This window comes from Salmo salar, chromosome ssa19 (assembly GCF_905237065.1).
Source record: "Salmo salar chromosome ssa19, Ssal_v3.1, whole genome shotgun sequence".
NCBI lineage: Eukaryota > Metazoa > Chordata > Actinopteri > Salmoniformes > Salmonidae > Salmo > Salmo salar.
In genome coordinates, this window is record NC_059460.1 from 59,871,803 (window position 1) to 59,893,516 (window position 21,714).

At 43.6% G+C, this 21,714-nt stretch overlaps 1 protein-coding gene across 1 annotated transcript in view; it reads left to right on the forward strand.

Annotated features, from left to right (window-relative positions):
• The first annotated feature begins 3,307 nt into the window (after positions 1-3,307).
• LOC106579157 (rho-related GTP-binding protein RhoN) overlaps positions 3,308-21,714 on the forward strand; it is a 58,232-nt gene continuing 39,825 nt past the window's right edge. The window contains exons 1-2 of the mRNA XM_014158763.2: positions 3,308-3,642; positions 4,101-4,188. Of these exons, the coding sequence (XP_014014238.1) occupies positions 3,541-3,642; positions 4,101-4,188 (190 nt within the window). The 5' untranslated portion in view covers positions 3,308-3,540. The remainder of the gene's footprint in view (positions 3,643-4,100; positions 4,189-21,714) is intronic.

The following is a 21,714-nucleotide window of genomic DNA, read 5'->3' on the forward strand; positions in this document are numbered from 1 at the left end:
AATGGAACCTGTGGTTGAGTGGTCCTAAAACTGCAAAAGGCAGTCATGAAAGTTTTTGTGTTGTCCCAGTCTGTGAAACAGGAAGTCACTAGGTGATAAAGATGTGGCCAAGGGGGCATGGCAGGAAATGCCTGAGTTAATCGAGAGCCTGGCACTTGCAGGACAGGGCTGCCATTTTCACTTCCTACTCCTTTTGTTTGCAGGGTCTGATTGAGGGGCAAACAAGCCACCGTAAAAAAACAAACAGAAAATTGCCAGAAAAAGTTGAACCACCTCACCTGCTTTTACACTATGGTATGACTATTATATGTTCAATGTTTCTTTAGAAAATATGTTTTTTAAAGGAATATTTTCACCATATTAAAACGAAAGTTCAGTTCACATAACAGGGTTGACCTTAAAATGAGGGACAGACATAAATGAATCACACAAAATAAACTATCTTCAGAAATGACTTTGTCAAAGCAAGAACATAACTAGGGGTTTGCAATGATGGTGACAACTTGGAGACATTTTTGGATGAAGTGGGTCAAAATTCAGAAGGCACTCGCACATTTGAGCTGTCTTTGTGGCAGGTGCATAGTAACAATTGAATAACATGAGAGAGAAAATAAGAAATCGACACACTGCTCTTGCGGGTATCAAATCAAATTTTATTGGTCACATATACATTGTTAGCAGATGTCAATGGGAGTGTAGCTTAATGTTTTATCTTTATTACGCTTGCTTTTGGACTTAAAATGAGTAACAGTTCATTGTTGGGTTTCTAGGCCAGAAACAGTATTTTGGGAAAACACATGTTTAAGTTTCATTTTGGGAAAGAATTTCAACAGATCTACTTTCGTATCAAAGGGTTTGTCTGTACACGTAGAAAAGATAGGCCCTTAGATAAGACTGAGACTTGTGCGTCAGTGACCTCTTTTTAGAGAGGTTAATTACCGCGTGCTGCTGTAGCTCCTTGTCCATGGCCTGTGGGTAAAAAATATTCTTAGAAATCGGAAAAACATGACGAGACATGTCAATATTCAGATTTTTGGCACTAGAGCAAAAAATGGATTTTTAGAATTTTCTATTGAAGGGCACTTCATTTAATATAACATCAATTTCAATTTCATTATAGGTGCACCATTTCTACTTAAAATGTCAAACGGACGCACAATGTACTCGTGGAACGACCCAGTTGATATAGGTCAGAAATAGTGGGCAAGGCGCAACACACGCACGTGAAACTGACGTCAGTGTGCTGCTAACAGTATAGCTCCTCCACTGTCCATGTCCCCATGGGGGCTCGAACCAGTCATCCTCTGCCCGCAAATACACTTGACCCCGCTCCTTCAAAACTTACAAACCGTTTGAACTATCGAAAAATATCAAATTCGGTAGCTCCATCAGCGACATATCAAGCTAGCTGTTGAGTGAGCTTTCGGTATATGCTTCACTCCTGCGTGCACGCAATGCACATGTACACACCAACGACTTCGTAGAAGAGTCCAATTTCTTAAGCTATGAAAACTATACAACACTAATGTAGACTACTTATGAAATTAGACCCTCCCATAGGTGACCATGATATGCGTAATATTATGTGTCCATAATACCTTTGTTTTTACAGGCGTGTGGGGGGGAGAACGACAACATACACTATATATGATATAAGGGAACCACCCTTCAAAGTCGTGCCTTCTCACCCACACCCTTTGCTGACCGGTGTATAAAATCGAGCACACAGGCATGCAATCTCCATAGACAAACATTGGCAGTAGAATGGCCTTACTGAAGAGCTCAGTGACTTTCAATGTGGCACTGTCATAGGATGCCACCTTACTAACAAGTCAGTTCGGCACATTTCGTCCCTGTTAGAGCTGCCCCGGTCAACTGTAATGCTGTTATTGTGAAGTGGAAATGTCTAAGAGCGACAAAGGCTCAGCCGTGAAGTGGTAGGCCACACAAGCTCACAGAACGCGACCGCTGAGTGCTGAAGGGCATCGCACTTGAAAATCGTCTGTCCTCCGTTGCAACACTCACTACTGAGTTCCAACATCAGCACAAGAACTGTTCCTCTGGAGCTTCATGAAATGGGCGTTCGGTGGCCGAGCGGCCGCACACAAGGCTAAAATCACCACGCAATGCTAAGCGTTGGATGGAGTGACGTAAAGTTTGCCGCCGTTGGACTCTGGAAAGAGTTCTCTGGAGTGATGAATACACGTCGCTAATATTGTGCACATTGCTTTGTGCATTGTCTTGTGCTGCCACCTGCAGCTGAATGGATGTCATGGCATCCTCTTTGTGCAGGATGCGCACCAACAAGTCAATGGAAAGAATGGCCTTTGGAAGAAAATAGCTCCATGCAGCCTATAGCCTCTCCTCGAGTGTGATATTATAATGTCTGTCTACACGAGATGGAAAGTATTCTTATCCCTTTTCTCAAAACATATTTAACTCATGTATGCCCTGGCTTCCACGGTGTAAGCCCTAGCTACAATGTGGGACCCACGTCTGACAGTCCTGTTCTGTAATACAACACAACACTGCATTGTGAAACAGGCCCATGTGAAAATGTATGCACGCACTACTGTAAATCGCTTTGGATGTAACCGTCTGCTAAATGGCATATATAATATAATACAAAGTGTGATTTGGAGTTGGACGCTCAATATTCTTTTGTGCCCTTTCTCCCCAGCAGATGGCGATAGAAACCTGGTCATTGTATCAATGCAAGACCAGTGCAGACATGTTGCGTCTGATCCCGGAACCACAGAACTAAATCTCTGCAGATGTTTGGAGAGATTGCCCTGTAGACCAGAGGTGTCATGAAGGGAGCACTGATGAAGATAATTGTGCTGATGTTAATTTTAGAATCACAGAATACTAAACCTCTACTGGATTCACTATGTCAGTCCTTTTTCACGGCATGGCATTTGCGTTAACCAGCTAGCACCAACCACTACTGCCAAGCATGGCAAGGCTCAGTCAACTCTTAAAAAGGGAAATCACCAGGGGATTACAGTATACGAGAGCGGGGTGAGAGAGATAGGCGTGTGTTTGTGTCCGAGAGAGAGAGAGAGAGAGAGAGAGCGCGCATAGGGGTATGTGTTCTTGTAAAGGAGATTTATTTCACAAAGAGGGGGAAAAAACTATTCTGCAGATTTGATCAAAAGGTGTTGTTGATGGATGATTATGACATTATCCCGAACAGTTGGCATGCAAATAAACGTTATCTCCTCAGTCCTTCTCATTGGTTGTTAGTGGCAGATGGGCGGGTCTAAAGAGGAAAGTGAAAACACAAACTCACGCTCTGTCAGCATCCAGCGGTGGCAAGCAGACACATTGTGGAGTAGGCTATGCAGGCGCGCTAAAGAGTTATTACACTTCTAAGTCTGACAGTCAAAGCTTCGGGAAGGCACACACAACGAGGACTAAAACTGAAAACAGGGAGGAAAATCTCACCGGTATCTACTTTCTACACTTTGACTTTGGGACTATTCTGGAGTGTAGCTAAATGAAAAGAAGGCGACGCATCATAACCAAATAGACGGCACTATGGAGAGCAAGGGCAGCCGCTGTAAGATCGTGGTGGTCGGCGATACGCAATGTGGCAAAACGGCATTACTTCATGTATTCGCCAAAGACTCGTACCCAGAGGTACGTTATGGCGACTGTATTACGAAGTTTGTACGATTGTAATAAATAAGTCATTATTTTAATAATCAAAAAAATATTAGTTTAGCGTTCGCACCATGCGCGCATCAGGCTTCTCCATAAACTGTTTTAAAACATTTAATGATTCAAACGTTTTTAGGCTTTAGATCCTGTCTATAGCATATGATCTATAGCCTAAATCTATGGCACATATTTTTCATTTAATGACACAAATTTTGCCTTATCCCTATACATTCTAGCTGGCCATGTGTGTCTTAGAATTGGCTCAGAATTAATATGGTGCCTGCCATATGCACATAGCCTACATGTGATATGTGATAGAGGAATAGGCCTACACCAGACTTTATCCGCCGAGATCAGTGGGAATGGAACATGGTATCATTTTGAATCATTGGGAAGATTTAGGTTTTCATTTTTCCATTTGAAATGTTTATTTTCAGAATTATGTCCCGACTGTCTTCGAGAACTACACGGCAAGTTTCGAGATCGAGAAACAGAGGATTGAGCTGAACATGTGGGACACATCAGGTAAGGACTGTGGCTTCAAGCGGGACTAATTTAATAAATACATGTTGACACTTGGACTCGAAGATGTCACAACTCGCACAAGTAATGTGGACAGTGAGCCAGGTCTCTTTTAGTCTGCTAGGCTCCGCTCAAGGTGCAGAAGTTGGCAATGATGCGACAGTTTTGAGCATGCAGAAAAATCCAGACTTGTTCAAATGAATTATATTTATTCGGATTATAATGCTGGATTTTCCCAACAAATTACGCACAGAAATGTGTGTATTTTTGCCCACAAAACTACTCACAGAAATTACATATTTTCAAGGGAGGCTACCTTTCTTGGACATTTCTTGTTAATTCCTGCTTTTGACAGTTGAGTACATATTGAATGTCAAGCCTTTAGGCCTCCTGCACAGTTGACCTGGTATTTTATTTCACCAATTTGTCTTTTTGAGGGATTGCCGCTTTCATGTCCAATCAGAGTTATCAGAAGCGCCTAGTTCCCAGTGGGAAGTTTCACTTGAATCCCAGCTAACAACAAACGTTCCCACAACTTTAGAGAAAGTTCGCTTAAGAGTCTCGTTAGGTCATTAACTAACGTTTTCATAGGAATGTTCCAGTGATGGGCAAGGAATTTTTCCAAGAGACCATTCCCTTAATGTAAAATAGAATTTACCCAGAACGGTTTACCATGTTCTCAGAACTGAAAAATATGAATGTTCCAGACACGTTTCATGCGGACGTTGCAAGAACATCAATGTGTGCAGTTTTCTGTAGGTTAGGAGAAAACATGACTAGAACATGAATATCTTAAATTCTGAGAACATGGCAACCATGCTCTGTGTATGTTTGGCGGGACATTGATGGAATATTCTCCTAACCTACAGAAAACTGGACACATTAATGTTCTAGTCATGTTTCATGGGAATGTGGCCAAAACATTTGTGTCCCCCCCAAAAACACACATCACGTTACTGATGCCAAGCCAATCAAGGCCCTCCATTCACAGCTCTTAACACTGTGCTTTTAAGACACAGTGTTTTCAATTGACATATTTGACACACTTTGACATACATGATTACATTGTGCTTGTTCAATGAATCAGTAATTATTATACAACATGACCTCACCTGGGATTTGGACTCACAACCTCTTGGTTAACGATATTCTGATCTTCCGGCTACGTCACGTTATCTGTGTAAGGTATCAGTTATTAATCTGACTATTCTCTCATCATTGATTTTGTTGATTTATTTCACCAATTTAATGGCTTTCTGTATAGTTGTCTAATGTTGGTGGGGCATCTTAACCTGTTTTAATGATAATCCTGAATCACTATGATCAATAAAATATACTGAACAAAAATATAAACGCAACATGCAGCAATTTCAAAGATTTTACTGAGTTATAGTTCATATAAGGAAATCAGTCAATTGAAAGAAATTCATTAGGCCCTAATCTATGGATTTCACATGAATGGGCAGGGGTGCAGCCATGGTTAGGCATACGCCCACCCACTTGGCAGCCAGGCCCACCCACTGGGGAGCCAGGCCCAGCGAATCAGAATTAGTTTTCCCAGACAAAAGGGCTTGATTACAGACAGAAATACTCATCAGCACACCCACCCCTCCTCAGACGATCCTGCATGTGAAGAAGTCGGATGTGGAGGTCCTGGGCTGGTGTGGTTACACGTGGTCTATGTGAGGCCGGTTGGAAGTACTGCCACATTCTCTAAAATGACGTTGGAGGCAGCTTATGGTAGAGAAATTAACATCGAATTATCAGGCAACAGCTCTGATGGACATTCTTGCAGTCAGCATGCCAATTGCACACCCCCTCAAAACTTGAGACATCTGTGGCATTGTGTTGTGTGACAAAACTGCACATTTTAAAGTGGCCTTTTATTGTCCACAGCACAAGGTGCACCTGTGTAATGATCGTGCTGTTTAATCAGCTTCTTGATGTGTCACACCTGTCAGGTGGATGGATAATCTTGGCAAAGGAGAAAAGCTCACTAACAGGGATGTAAACAAATTAGTGCACAAAATTTGAGAGAAAAATGCTTTTTGTGCGTATGGAACATTTCTGGGATTTCTTTTTCTCCAGCTGATGAAACATGGGACCAACACTTTACGTGTTTCATTTATATTTTTGTTCAGTTCATTTTCTTGAATGTACTTTTAACAGAGCTGAGATTTACTTCAAAGTGTATTCACCCTATTGCTTACACTTATCAAGTTGTTTCAGAGCTACACAAGTGCCTAGGGAGGACGGGTTAGGGTTTCTTCTGGACAGGGCCTAGCTATACTGGCCCAATAAGCACATACCCTAGAGATATCCCTTATTGGGACAGTGGTTAGGTTGTTTGTCATTGGTGCTTGTGACCTGGGTTTGAGACCAGCTAGAGCAGTCACCCTACTGTCCCATTTTTAGCAATATGTGTTAATGGCATTATTTGGCAGCAGTTATACACTTATCTGATTTAATTAAAATGAATTTCTTATTAAAAGACAGGTAACAAAAACATTCTCTCTCCATAGATTAGTTAGCTTGGATGACCATCCAAGTCAGATCAATGTTAGCAAGCTTATCAAGCTAGCTAAAATCTTATTGGTTGAAGAATTGTTCTAACCAAAAAGCACATGAATGAAGCAAAGTCGTATTTCCAACATCACAACTAGGAAATAGTGAACGTGGCACTAGGCCCTGTGACTGTCCCACATTCTTCCTCTTACAGTGAGGGAAAAAAGTATTTGATCCCCTGCTGATTTTGTACGTTTGCCCACTGACAAGGAAATGATCAGTCTATAATTTGAATGTTACGTTTATTTGAACAGTGAGAGACAGAATAACAAAAAAATCCAGAAAAACGCATGTCAAAAATGTTATAAAATGAGTTGCATTTTAATGAGGGAAATAAGTATTTGACCCCTCTGCAAAACATGACTTAGTACTTGGTGGAAAAACCCTTGTTGGCAATCACAGAGGTCAGATGTTTCTTGTAGTTGGCCACCAGGTTTGCACACATCTCAGGAGGGAATTTGTCCCACTCTTTGCAGATCTTCTCCAAGTCATTAAGGTTGCGAGCCTGATGTTTGGCAACTCGAACCTTCAGCTCCCTCCACAGATTTTCTATGGGATTAAGGTCTGGAGACTGGCTAGTGTTTGACGGTGGGGATGGTGTTCTTAGGGTCATAGGCAGCATTCCTCCTCCAAACACGGCGAGTTGAGTTGATGCCAAAGAGCTCCATTTTGGTCTCATCTGACCACAACACTTTCACCCAGTTGTCCTCTGAATCATTCAGATGTTCATTGGCAAACTTCAGACGTGCATGTATATGTGCTTTCTTGAGCAGGGGGACCTTGTGGGCACTGCAGGATTTCAGTCCTTCACGGCGTAGTGTGTTACCAATTGTTTTCTTGGTGACTATGGTCCCAGCTGCCTTGAGATCATTGACAAGATCCTCCCGTGTAGTTCTGGGCTGATTCCTCACCGTTCTCATGATCATTGCAACTCAACGAGGTGAGATCTTGCATGGAGCCCCAGGCCGAGGGAGATTGAAAGTTCTTTTGTGTTTCTTCCATTTGCGAATAATCGCACCAACTGTTGTCACCTTCTCACCAAGCTACTTGGCAATGGTCTTGTAGCCCATTCCAGCCTTGTGTAGGTCTACAATCTTGTCCCTGACATCCTTGGAGAGCTCTTTGGTCTTGGCCATGGTGGAGAGTTTAGAATCTGATTGATTGATTGCTTCAGTGGACAGCTGTCTTTTATACAGGTAACAAGCTGAGATTAGGAGCACTCCCTTTAAGAGTGTGCTCCTAATCTCAGCTCGTTACCTATATAAAAGACACCTGGGAGCCAGAAATCTTTCTGATTGAGAGGGGGTCAAATACTCATTTCCCTCATTAAAATGCAAATCAATTTATAACATTTTTGAAATGCGTTTTTCTGGATTTTTTGTTGTTATTCTGTCTCTCACTGTTCAAATAAACCTACCATTAAAATTATAGACTGATCATTTCTTTGTCAGTGGGAAAACGTACAAAATCAGCAGGGGATCAAATACTTTTTTCCCTCACTGTATGTAACAACAATGCCTCTGAACATGTTTTCACACTCATCAGAGTGACGACAAGACGTTGACAATGAAGACAGACAGACAGACACACAGACAGACAGACAGACAGACAGACAGACAGACAGACAGACAGACAGACAGACAGACAGACAGACCAGCTAAAGCCTTAAGACCACAAAACCTGTGTGCTTGTTTAGATACTGCTTGGTGGTAATGGGTGTTGTTAAGATGCGGTTCGAGAGCTCACTGAAATGGGTGTTGCTGAAATGTCTAACTGCATTTCAACAACACCCATTTCAACCACCCAGGAGCTAATCGCCTGGCTTTTGGAACACTGTTGTGGATAACAACTTGCGTTGATGGATGGCGTCAATAAGGAATTCTAGTCATCTCAGACGACTGTCTCAGTGTTTTCTCCTACCAGCGATCCTATACTGAAGCTATACTTGCCCCAAGCCTAAAAGAAAATTGCCTCAATTGGTTTGAATCACAACTTCAGAAGGTGGCCCCGGCAACTCCAGACATTTCTTCTTTCCTAGGGAGCCGCCTATACGAAACAAATCAATGGGAAACAGATGAGAGGCAGACTTGGTGAAAGTAGATGTGGCTAAGTGGATTTCTCCCAGCTATACAGAAGGAAGGTACTATATGACCGACGTCTGACCCTACCTAGCCTCCTATTAGTTGTATAAATAGATTGTTTGGAAGAGGCAGGTTCTAATCTGGGTATATCTCATTGGACAGGTGTATTTGCTCCCACTCACACTACAATAGCGTAAGTCCCCTGGCACCGAACCTTTTGTTGCTAACTGGCTAAATGAGGGTTAGTGACTTGGCGCATGTAGACGGGGCAGTGTTTGTGTGCATGCGTGTGTGTGGAGCATTGTTTCTGCTATGTTCTGCCCGGAAGTGCTTTGCCTCTTTGTGTGTGTATTGTCAGGTATCATAACAATAGGATTTGAAAGCTAAACAGGATTGGTGAAATAATGTTTGTGTGTGTGTGACCCTGTGAGGTATGGACATTCTACCTGCAATACTTAGGAGTCTTTATTTCTATCCATTCACTCATGACTGAATTTGTTATGGAATAGATTATTTGTTTTGTGTGTGTGTGTGTGTGTGTGTGTGTGTGTGTGTGTGTGTGTGTGTGTGTGTGTGTGTGTGTGTGTGTGTGTGTGTGTGTGAGAGAGAGAGAGACAGCCAGCCATGTAAATATGTATGTAAATGGATAGATGTGCTAGCCTGGCACGTAATGTGTTAGCTTTGCATGGCAGCAGGCGAGTAGATGAACCAAACCAGTGAGTTTTAACAATGACTAAGGTCGAGGAGAATGAATTAATTACAGGAGGATAGCTCACCCTGTCCTGCTCTTGCTCTCTCTCATTGTCTCTTTCACCCCCCCCCTCACTCCCTCTCACAGCTCATTAGCCGGAGAGGCAGCTGCTGGGTGTGGCTGATAGGGCGGGGACTAGTGCAGTGAGGGAATAGAGTAGAGGAGGAAGAGGAGGAGTGTAGAAAAAGAAGAGGAGGGGGAGAAACTGATGGCAGATGAGGAGTGGTGGCGTGAAGACCGAGGAGAGGAGGAGAAATTGAGGAGAGGACAAGTGGAGGAGAATTTAGAGTGGAGGAGGAACAGAGAAGTAGAGGGGAGACACAGTGGAGAGGAGGAGGGAGACTAAGTGAAGACAGATGAGAGGAGTGGAGGAGAGGAGAAGTCAAGCAGAGAGACTAAGGGGTGGGACTTGAAGGAGACAGACACACGGAGGGGAGGCTAGAGTGGCCAGCCATTCCACTGGAGCCCGAGCTAGTCGCCTGCTTGCTGACAGAAACAGAGTGGCAGTAATTAACCATACACTTATCCCCACGCTCGCTCAGTGACCAAACACTTGCCCCCTGTCTCTCCCTCTCTCCCTCCCTCCCACCCACCCACCCTCTTTTTCATCACCTTCTCCCTCTCTCCCTTTGGCTGTTACTCCTCTTTTGATTACACTCATGCACTCTCTCCCTTCGTCATACTCTTTTTTTCCCACCTCCTGATTGGTCTCTCGCTCTCTTTCTCTCTCTTTAAAAAAAATAAAATATTCCCCTCTCTCCTCTCGCTCAGTCAAAACAAGGTCAGGACTCCCACTCTGTTGCGCTAATGCCCCTTATGATCATTGCGCTTGATTAGCCTTGCATCTCCGCTAACCCCTCTCCCCTCTTGATCCTCTATCCTCGCAGCGGTGTAGATAGCAGAGATAGCTGATCCACACTCTCTCTATCACGCCACATCAGCCATATAAGGCTCAACATAATCTGTTTATGCAGTGTGACAAAAGAGCAACACATAAAAAAAAAAACACAGGCGGATGAACTAACGAATGAGTGGGGGGGATTTGGATGGGATTGAGATAGAGTGTGTGTGTGTGTGTGTGTGTGTGTGTGTTGTTGTTTTGGGAGGGAGGCTCAGGGATTTTATCCTAATTCTGTTACACTCCAGTGTTTGGTTATATTTCAAAAGTAGCACATAGAATTCAAATCATCAGTTTGTTTCTCATCAGATGTCCCAAAATAACAGTATACAATACCAGAATAAGTAAATAAGTTAAGTATCAGAAGAGGTACAGGATGCACTAGCACAATGCTAGGCTTACATTTATTTTTTCTAAGTGTTAGCTCTAGCTTTTAGCTGTTCTCAGTCTCGGCTAGGGTATTCAAATCTGACCGTCAAGGTCTTGTAGTTGATGTATTGGTTAATGCCATTCGTTATTGAGAGAGTCCACTAACCGGGCTTGTCCCAGGTCTGAATCCGTCGCTGTAGAGGGAAATATTAAAAATATGAAAAGTAGTAGCAGCGCTGTGGAGCTTCAGGCCTGTATAAGTCTGCTCTAGGCCAAACCTAATGCATCAAACAACTTGCCTGCTTCAAAGTCAACTGTGTGAAAGGTAAGAGTCCATAGAAACCTGCTCAACCTGCAGTGTCACATACACACAAAACAGCGTAACACCAAGAAGGAACTGGACTCGGAGGTGCGCCTGAAGTCTGTCCCTCAGGCAACTTCCTGCTCAGGAAGACTTTGGCACAGGTTTGATCTCAGCTCTCAGCTCAGTGAAACTTATCTAGAGCCCTGATTTTATTCTCTCCCTCCCTCCCATCCTTACACCCATCCTTACACCCATCCTTACACCCATCCTTACACAACCACACAGTATAGATCTCCCCCTCTCCACGCGCCCTGTTGCATTTCTCTTAGACTGAAATGGAGTCCCACTCTGGTATTGGCACAGCAGGCTCTCATTAATTAATGAGGAGATTTTATGACCTCTATCAGATGTTGGCTCGCCCAGATGAGATGAGAGACAGCGAGAGAGAGAGAGAGAGAGAGAGAGAGAGAGAGAGAGAGAGAGAGAGAGAGAGAGAGAGAGAGAGAGAGAGGGCAAAAGAGAGGGACACCTAGCTTGGGTTCATGCTCAAGTCTAAAAGTGAGCGAGAGTAGTTTGAGTTAAAAAGTAACAAATGAAACTCAAAAGCGCTATGTAGTCGGTGTGAGTGGGTGTGTGTCTGGTTGGCTTGATCTAGTCCTGGTCATGGTGCCCATTAAAAGCACAGGGAACATTGAAAATCAATGGCCTAGATGCTTCTCCACCTCATCCCCATGGGAAACACATCCATCTCCTCCAAACTCACTTGCTTTCACTGACAGACCTCAGACTGTTCAGTAACCCATTCCTAGCGCGCACGCACACACACACACACACACACACACACACACACACACACACACACACACACACACACACACACACACACACACACACACACACACACACACCAAAGGGGGCCATTCATCTACCCCCTATGCCAATTCTACCCCTCATTTATAATTCAAGACATTTGCTATGACCGCACCGGTCTTTCCTCACAATAGCCAACCATTATTGAGTGAGGAGCAACCCCATGTCTTCCATGATGTTGTCCAACTGGAAATGAAGTGTCCCTGTTTCAAAGTTCCTCTTTCCTGTGTTCAGTGTGAATTACCTCTACACTGTATGACTGTAGGACTAGGGATGTAGTGGAGGGTATTTATTTAAAGCTCTACATAGCGAGGTGAATCATTGAGAACACATTTTATTTTACAAGCAGTGCTTTCACAAGCGCTGTGTGCTCTCTTTCAGTGTTGCAAATAGCATTGATGCACCTACTACGCTAAAGTAGCACTTATGCAGAGCGCCACCGTATCCCGATCGCCTTTCAGCATTTACCTTTATATTCACCAACACTTCCCAGAGTACGGCCTTGGGACATGACGTCTTACCAGCTGTAAACTGTATCAGCTGAATATTTAAAAAGTGTTCAATTCAATAGAACGACGGAAACAGCAATGACAGGTGAAAACTTTTGTATTGCTCAAGTGCAAAATCATAATTGTGATTACCCAAAAATAGAGAGAAAAATATATAATGTCATGTTGCTCAACGATGTGTCCTCATTGAGATCAATCCACACCCGACTATCAGAGCGCAGTGGTGCCTGTACTTGCGGTGCCTGCTCTCTTTTTGCTGGCCTTTGGTGATCTTCACTTTGACCTGATTGGTGTTCACAGCAGCGACAGCATCAGGAGCTCCAGTGTTTCCCTTATGAGTGTTCTTCAGGCGGGGTCGACTGTCCATGTCCATCTCCTGAAGGATTTCTGGCCTGGTGAAGCATTGGAAGCATCTGTGATTTCTCCTGGCTCATCTGAATGTAAACCGGTATGGTTATTTGGATGATGATGCTCATATTTATGCAGTGGTGATTTTAGCATGTAAATCTTGGTGGGGCAAAAAAAAAAAATGTTTCAGGTGTATGCCAGCAAAACCACTACACAACACTAACCAATACATTAATTGCACTATAACGGTGACAAACGGTGCCCACAAACTGTTAGGACCTACATAAAGCTGTCCCAACGGCAAAGTCCGAACAACTTACCACTGATACACCTGGCTATCATCGGAGCCTTGTCTGGTAGAGAAACAGCTCATTCAGCCTAATTAAAAAAAAAACATAGCTGATATGGCTGACTTGCTTAAACAAATGTGGTTTCTACTGACAATTGAGATGTACAAACTATGGCATAAGGGGACGACGAGCGGATAAGAGGCAATCCGTAATTCTGATTAAGACATTAATGAGCAAGCTAGGACAGACATAGTTGATATAACTATTTGTTCATCACTTTTGAAATGTACAGTACAGAATTCAGAACATGGGCCGTTCTTACAGTATTCTCCCTGTACACCAAGGATAAATAAAGGGGGCATATAAGCAGACAATGAAAGCTCTTACAATATTTGATGATGACATTTCTCTAAAACAGGCAATAGGCTACATGTGCAACACCAAGATCACAGTAGGCTATATTATGAGGGGAAAAGGGACCAAATTATTAGGGTGAGGCACATGAGCTACTAACAGCTTACTACACAACATAAACTTAGTATTACTTTCTTAGCGACAGTATACATATCTCCCTAGCATATTACATAATTTATGCAGCACCATACAAAACATTTTTGGACTCACCTTGTTGTGCTATGCTCACTTGAACAGGAAGGTGGCGCGGCGGTCCTTCATGGGCAAATTTTGTTATCAACTTTTTGTCATCAAAGTCTGGCATTCTCAGGATTTATGGTGCTTTCAAGACAACTCTGAAAAAAACAAGGTTGAATCATGATGTCAGTGATCTTCAGTTCAGAGTTCCGAGTACCTAACTTGCAATTTCGAGTTGGATGACCATTCAAAACGTATTTTCCCAGTCAGAGCTCATTTTTATCAGAGTTCCCAGTTGTTTTGAACTCACTGAAGTCTGATTTCCCAGTTCTGAGTTTCCAGTTGTTTTGAGTGCGGGAGCAGTCATGCTGGATTGACAGCACGGCCAATGTTGAAAGTTTATCCTTTTAAGCTTGGAAAAGAGACCCTTAAACCCAGACTTGGACCACACACCCATTCCACTTAATAGTAGGCTAGTGATTGCTTTGCAATGCTTGCAGTTAGCCACCGATTCCTTCCAAACCACTCATTGTTGAATTTGCAATTTCCAACTTGTTGTGTAATGTTTATGTCCAATAATGTTTTATCTGTTTATAATTTATCTTCATATGACAAGGATTGAAAGGGATTTGGCAGTAGATTGTCAACTTGGTTCATGATGATGACTGTTAGCTAAGAGTTTGAAAGTATGATGTTGACATGATCAGTCCAATCAAAGCTACGGTAGATATAACGTGATTTCGACGTCATTTTATCAGTGGCCAATGACTTTAAGCCTTCTTGGATGGGCACTTCTAATGTAACTCTATGGCTGCACCCAAGGGGCTCGGATTTTCGAGCTCTCCCCGTAGATTTTGCGGTGACGTAGTGTTCCCATGAGTGACAGAACACTGAGCCAATCATGGGGCAACTAGAGAACATTACCAACCCCTACGCGCCGTATTTTCCGCTGGCCACCCCACCACCACAGAAAGCACTGAGCTAGGCTGAAACACCTGCATTTTGGAGCTGTGTCACTCAAGAAAGCATAAAAAGAGACCAAGTTTGTATGCAGTTTTATTGACTCAATACATTTTTTTGCTAAACAGGTGTGGCTCTGCACCACCTGCCCTGAATGATGGGTCACCATTGCATCTATGATGCTCACAACTATGCTCACCAAAAAACATGTGGCATTAAAACCAGTTAAGGGACAGTTTGCAAAATGTATCCATAGAAATAAATTAATTAATAAATTATTACTGAATAAATACAATGAAGAGCAGGTTACAGAATTGTTGATTGTCCACTGTCAACATTCTAGAACTGGTGACGTCATAATCAATTCTTCTATTACATCATGCTGTGTCCATATCTTGTGTATGTTTGACAGTGAACAGTAAACCAAATTCACTTTTGCAAAGCATAGCTAGCTAGCTAACTAGTAGTTTGACTTGTAATTTGTACTGCCTACCTTTGAAAGACGATTTCATTTCTTTCATCAAAATGGCACAGCTCTCCCAGAAGATGTTATTTTTGGCTGTTATTTTCTGTCTCATATCCCCTATTCCTGCAAATGTGTTGGCGTCTTCGGAGTACAAGACTTTGATGCCAGTGAAGGACCACTCTGTTCGGAACAACCCTGACGCTACTAAAGAGACCAATTTTAAGACATTGCTGGAACAACTTGAGAGTTTACGGGTGAAAGACGATTCTTCTCCAGGTAATGTGGGCCAGTTGACAAAAGGATATTCCTCAAAAAATGCCAAGGACCCCTCGGAGCTTGTGGAGCCCCTGATTTCTGTTCCAGAGCACAAGCCTTTGATGCCAGTGAAGGACCACCCTGTTCAGGACATCCCCAATGTTGCAAAACTGACCAAAATGGTGCAAGTGGACCAGATGCTGGAACAACTTGAGAGGGTGAAAGATGTTACTTTCCCAGGTAAAGCTAAAGTCCCCCAGAAGATTGTGGAGAAACTTCTTCCTTATCTACTGGCTTACAAGCAAACAGCATTACATGGTGACGATGACGTCTTCAAAGAAAATGTTCAGGCTCCAGCTCCAAAAGCTCAGAAGAGCACCCTGAAGATCAAACCCAGAGTCAACATATTGACCGACCCTTCTTACTCCGAGCCACTTGTGAAGGTGAACCTGATTTTGGGGCTCTTTTTCTATGGCTTCATCGTAATAGTGGTTCTCTATGATGCTGTGAGAATCTCCAAGGAGGCTAGAAGGAGATCTGATGCTATGGCCGCTGCCAGGCTGAAGAAAAGACAACCAGCCACCGATGAACCACAGACACTGGTGTCCAGAGTTCGGGAGAGCATATCTTCACACTTTGGTTTGAAACAGGCATCATCCACACCACAGTGTGTCCACATTTCTGACAATTCGGCAAAAGAGTTGCACAAGTCAAAGGAGTCAATCTCCACCAAGGACAAATCTGAATCGGTAAAGAGATCCGGAAAGAGTGCCGTCAGCCTGAGAGAGTGTGAGCCACCTCTGCCTAGCATCCCAGAGAACTTTCTTGTGCCTGACTCTGAGCCTGCCATCCAGGTGGCATTGAACCCATTCGACACCAATCTAGCCAAAGTTGTATCTCACAATACTGAGGCATCCAACTACGAGGCAACCGAGAAGCCCTGCTACACACATTCCGGGCTCACTGAGGTTTGTGTCGATTAAGACCGAGGACTACTTCTTAAACCAAGTGACATTGAATAAAAGCAGCAGATATTGAATCACCAAATGAGATCACATGGAGACTGCCACCTTTGAAGACTTATTTTTTTCTGTTTTTAATTGAATATAATTACTTTAGAATAGTAATAAAAATATATTGCATTTAAAATGTATGTTTAAAGTCATTTTTGGGTATTTTGATTTGTTGTTGTACTGTTGTGTTGTAAATGAATAAGAACCATTATTTAATTGATAAAAAGATTTTTCGGAGAAAAAAATAGTTTAACAAATGATTCTTCTGTACTGTTGTATAGTTTTTTGCCAGTAGTTCTGAATATAGCCCTCACAAGCCCAAAGTGTCCCTGAAAATGTTGTGCTATGTCAGATATGTGCAGATATAGTGCCTTCAGAATGTATTCATACCACTTGACTCAATTCATATTTTGTTGAATTACAGCCTGAATTCAAAATTGATTAAATAGATTTTTTTCTCACCCATCTACACATTAGACCCCATAATGATAATGTGAAAACATGTTTTTTTGAAATTTTTGCATATTTATTGAAAATAAAATATACAATATCTAATTTACATAAGTAATTACACCCCTAAGTCAATACATGTTATAATCCCCTTTGGCAGCAATTACAACTGTGAGTCTTTCTGGGTAAGCCTCTCAGAGTTTTGTACACCCCGATTGTACGATATTTGCCCATTATTAAAAAAAAAAATCTTCAAGATCTGTCAAATTAATTGTTGATCATTGCTAGACAACCATTGTGAAGTCTTGCCATATATTTCTTTTATTCTTTTTTTTTTATTTTACCCAGGTCATAGTGGTTTATAAGTCAGTATTTGTGAATTGGGTTGTGTTTTTCTGTGGATTCATGTTTATTGTATTGCTATTGAACTTTGACCATTGAAATCTGAGAGACCCTCAGATTAAGATAGAGTTGGGTGCACCCTAGTAAACTATAGGCAGGATATATGGCCAATATCTAAGTCTATTGTACTATTGATGTATTTCATTCATATTGAGCTCATTGTACAAATTTCACACATCAATATTTCCTCAAGGTGATTCATTTTTTTTGTAAGTATTTTTATTTACAAAAGACAAGCCGGCATTCTTTTTCTAAATCATTCAGTTGTGTGGTTTTCATTTCTCCCTACTGCTCCAGTAGTGAACCTAACTGGTCCAATAGAGTTTAAGCATAAACATAGTGTTTAGCAATTGTTACATAAGCAACTCCAGTATAGATTTGGCCTTGTGTTGTAGGTTATTGTCCTGCTGAAAGGTGAATTAATCTCCCAGTGTCTAACGGAACCAGGTTTTTCTCTAGGATATTGCCTGCCTCCATTCCCTTTCTTTTTTATCCTGAAAAACTCCCCAGTCCTTAACTATTACAAGCATACCCATAACATGATGCAGCCACCACTATGCTTGAAAATATGGAGCGTGGTACTCAGTAATGTGCTGTATTGGATTTGCCCCAAATATAAAGCTTGTATTAGGGACAAAAAGTTAATTGCTTTGCCACATTTTTTGAAGTATTACATTAGTGCCTTGTTGCAAACAGAATGCATGTTTTGGAATATTTATTATTCTGTACTGTCTTCCTTCTTTTCACTCTGTCAATTAGGTTAGTATTGTGGAGTAACTACAATGTTGTTGATCCATCCTCCATCACAGCCATTCAACTCTGTAACTGTTTTAAAGTCACCATTGGCCTCATGGTGAAATTCCTGAGCAGTTTACTTCCTCTCCAGCAGTGGTGTAAAGTAGTTAAGTAAAAATACTTTAAAGTACTACTTAAGGTGTTTTTGTGGGTATCTGTACATTACTATTGATATTTTAGAAACTTTTACTTCACTACATTCCTAAAGAAAATAATGTACTTTTTACTCCATACATTTTCCCTGACAGCCAAAAGTACTTCTTACATTTTGTCAGGAAAATGGTCCAATTCACGCACTTATCAAGAGGGTGACTTTCAGTTTTACTTGAGTCATTTTCTATTAAGGTATCTTTACTTTTACTCAAGTATGAGTTTTCAGTACTTTTTCCACCACTGCTCTCCAGCAACTGAGTTAGGAAGGACGCCTGTATTTTGTAGTGACGGTGTATTGATACACCATCTAAAGTGTCATTAATAACTTCACCATGCTCAAAGGGATATTCAATGTCTGCTTTTTCTATTTTTACCCATCTAACAATAGGTGCCCTTCTTTGCGAGGCATTGGAAAACCTCCCTGGTCTTTGTGGTTGAATTTGTGCTTGAAATTCACTGCTTGAAATTCACTACGTCATTTAGCAGACGCTCTTATCCAGAGCGACTTACAAATTGGTGCATTCACCTCATGATATCCAGTGGAACAACCACTTTACAATAGTACATCTATATCTTTTTTTTTTAGGGGGGGGGGGGGGGTTAGAAGGATTACTTTATCCTATCCCAGGTATTCTTTAAAGAGGTGGGGTTTCAGGTGTCTCCGGAAGGTGGTGATTGACTCCGCTGTCCTGGCGTCGTGAGGGAGCTTGTTCCACCATTGGGGTGCCAGAGCAGCGAACAGTTTTGACTGGGCTGAGCGGGAACTGTGCTTCCGCAGAGGTAGGGAGGCGAGCAGGCCAGAGGTGGATGAACGCAGTGCCCTTCTTTGGGTTTAGGGACTGATCAGAGCCTGAAGGTGTGGAGGTGCCGTTCCCCTCACAGCTCCGTAGGCAAGCACCATGGTCTTGTAGCAGATGCGAGCTTCAACTGGAAGCCAGTGGAGTGTGCGGAGGAGCGGGGTGACGTGAGAGAACTTGGAAAGGTTGAACACCAGACGGGCTGCGGCGTTCTGGATGAGTTGTAGGGGTTTAATGGCACAGGCAGGGAGCCCCGCCAGCAGCGAGTTGCAGTAATCCAGACGGGAGATGACAAGTGCCTGGATTAGGACCTGTGCCGCTTCCTGTGTAAGTCAGGGTCGTACTCTGCGAATGTTGTAGAGCATGAACCTACAGGATCGGGTCACCGCCTTGATGTTAGCGGAGAACGACAGGGTGTTGTCCAGGGTCACGCCAAGGCTCTTGGCACTCTGGGAGGAGGACACAATGGAGTTGTCAACCGTGATGGCGAGATCATGGAACGGGCAGTCCTTCCCCGGGAGGAAGAGCAGCTCCGTCCTGGCGAGGTTCAGCTTGAGGTGGTGATCCGTCATCCACACTGATATGTCTGCCAGACATGCAGAGATGCGATTCGCCACCTGGTTATCAGAAGGGGGAAAGGAGAAGATTAATTGCGTGTCGTCTGCGTAGCAATGATAGGAGAGACCATGTGAGGATATGACAGAGCCAAGTGACTTGGTGTATAGCGAGAATAGGAGAGGGCCTAGAACTGAGCCCTGCGGGACACCAGTGGTGAGAGCATGTGGTGCGGAGACGGATTCTCGCCACGCCACCTGGTAGGAGCGACCTGTCAGGTAGGACGCAATCCAAGAGTGAGCCGCACCGGAGATGCCCAACTCGGAGAGGGTGGAGAGGAGGATCTGATGGTTCACAGTATCAAAGGCAGCAGATAGGTCTAGAAGGATGAGAGCAGAGGAGAGAGAGTTAGCTTTAGCAGTGCGGAGAGCCTCCGTGACACAGAGAAGAGCAGTCTCAGTTGAATGACCAGTCATGAAACCTGACTGATTTGGATCAAGAAGGTCATTCTGAGAGAGATAGCAAGAGAGCTGGCCAAGGACAGCACGCTTAAGAGTTTTGGAGAGAAAAGAAAGAAGGGATACTGGTCTGTAGTTGTTGACATCAGAGGGATCGAGTGTAGGTTTTTTGAGAAGGGGTGCAACTCTCACTCTCTTGAAGACGGAAGGGACGTAGCCAGCGGTCAAGGATGAGTTGATGAGCGAGGTGAGGTAGGGGAGAAGGTCTCCGGAAATGGTCTGGAGAAGAGAGGAGGGGATAGGGTCAAGCGGGTAGGTTGTTGGGCTGCCGGCCGTCACAAGTCGCAAGATTTCATCTGGAGAGAGAGGGGAGAAAGAGGTCAAAGCATAGGGTAGGGCAACGTGAGCAGGACCAGCGGTGTCGTTTGACTTAACAAACGAGGATCGAATGTCGTCAACCTTCTTTTCAAAATGGTTGACAAAGTCATCTGCAGAGAGGGAGGAGGGGGGGGGGGGGAATTCAGGAGGGAGGAGAGGGTGGCAAAGTGCTTCCTAGGGTTAGAGGCAGATGCTTGGAATTTAGAGTGCTAGAAAGTGGCTTTAGCAGCAGAAACAGAGGAAGAAAATGTAGAGAGGAGGGAGTGAAAAGATGCCAGGTCCGCAGGGAGGCTAGTTTTCCTCCATTTCTGCTCGGCTGCCCGGAGCCCTGTTCAGTGAGCTCGCAATGAGTTGTCAAGCCACGGAGCAGGAGGGGAGGACCGAGCCGGCCGGGAGGATAGAGGACATAGAGAGTAATAGGATGCAGAAAGGGAGGAGAGGAGGGTTGAGGAAGCAGAATCAGGAGATTGGTTGGAGAAGGATTGAGCAGAGGGAAGAGATGATAGGATGGAAGAGGAGAGGGTGAGGTCAAAAGAGGAGAGGAGTTGAAAGAAGGAGGCAGAGAGAAATGAGTCAAAGGTAGACGTAAGGAGGTTAAAGTCACCCAGAACTGTGAGGGGTGAGCCATCCTCAGGAAAGGAACTTATCAAGTTGTCAAGCTCATTGATGAACTCTCCAAGGGAACCTGGAGGGCGATAAATGATAAGGATGTTAAGCTTGAATGGGCTAGTGACAGTGACAGCATTGAATTCAAATGAGGAGATAGACAGATGGGTCAGGGGAGAAAGAGAGAATGTCCACTTGGGAGAGATGAGGATTCCAGTGCCACCACCCCGCTGACCAGATGCTCTCGGGGTATGCGAGAACACGTGGTCAAACGAGGAGAAAGCAGTAGGAGTAGCAGTGTTTTCTGTGGTAATCCATGTTTCCGTCAGCGCCAAGAAGTCGAGGGACTGGAGGGTAGCATAGGCTGAGATGAACTCTGCCTTGTTGGCCGCAGACCGGCAGTTCCAGAGGCTGCCGGAGACCTGAAACTCCACGTGGGTCGTGCGCGCTGGGACCACCACGTTAGAGTGGCAGCGGCCACGCGGTGTGAAGCGTTTGTGTGGCTTGTGCAGAGAGGAGAGAACAGGGATAGACAGACACATAGTTGACAGGCTACAGGAGAGGCTACGCTAATGCAAAGGAGATTGGAATGAAAATTAACTAAACAGCTGGGGAAGCGAGAGTGCAGGGCCTCCCTCACTAACCATTCACTGAAACACTCATAA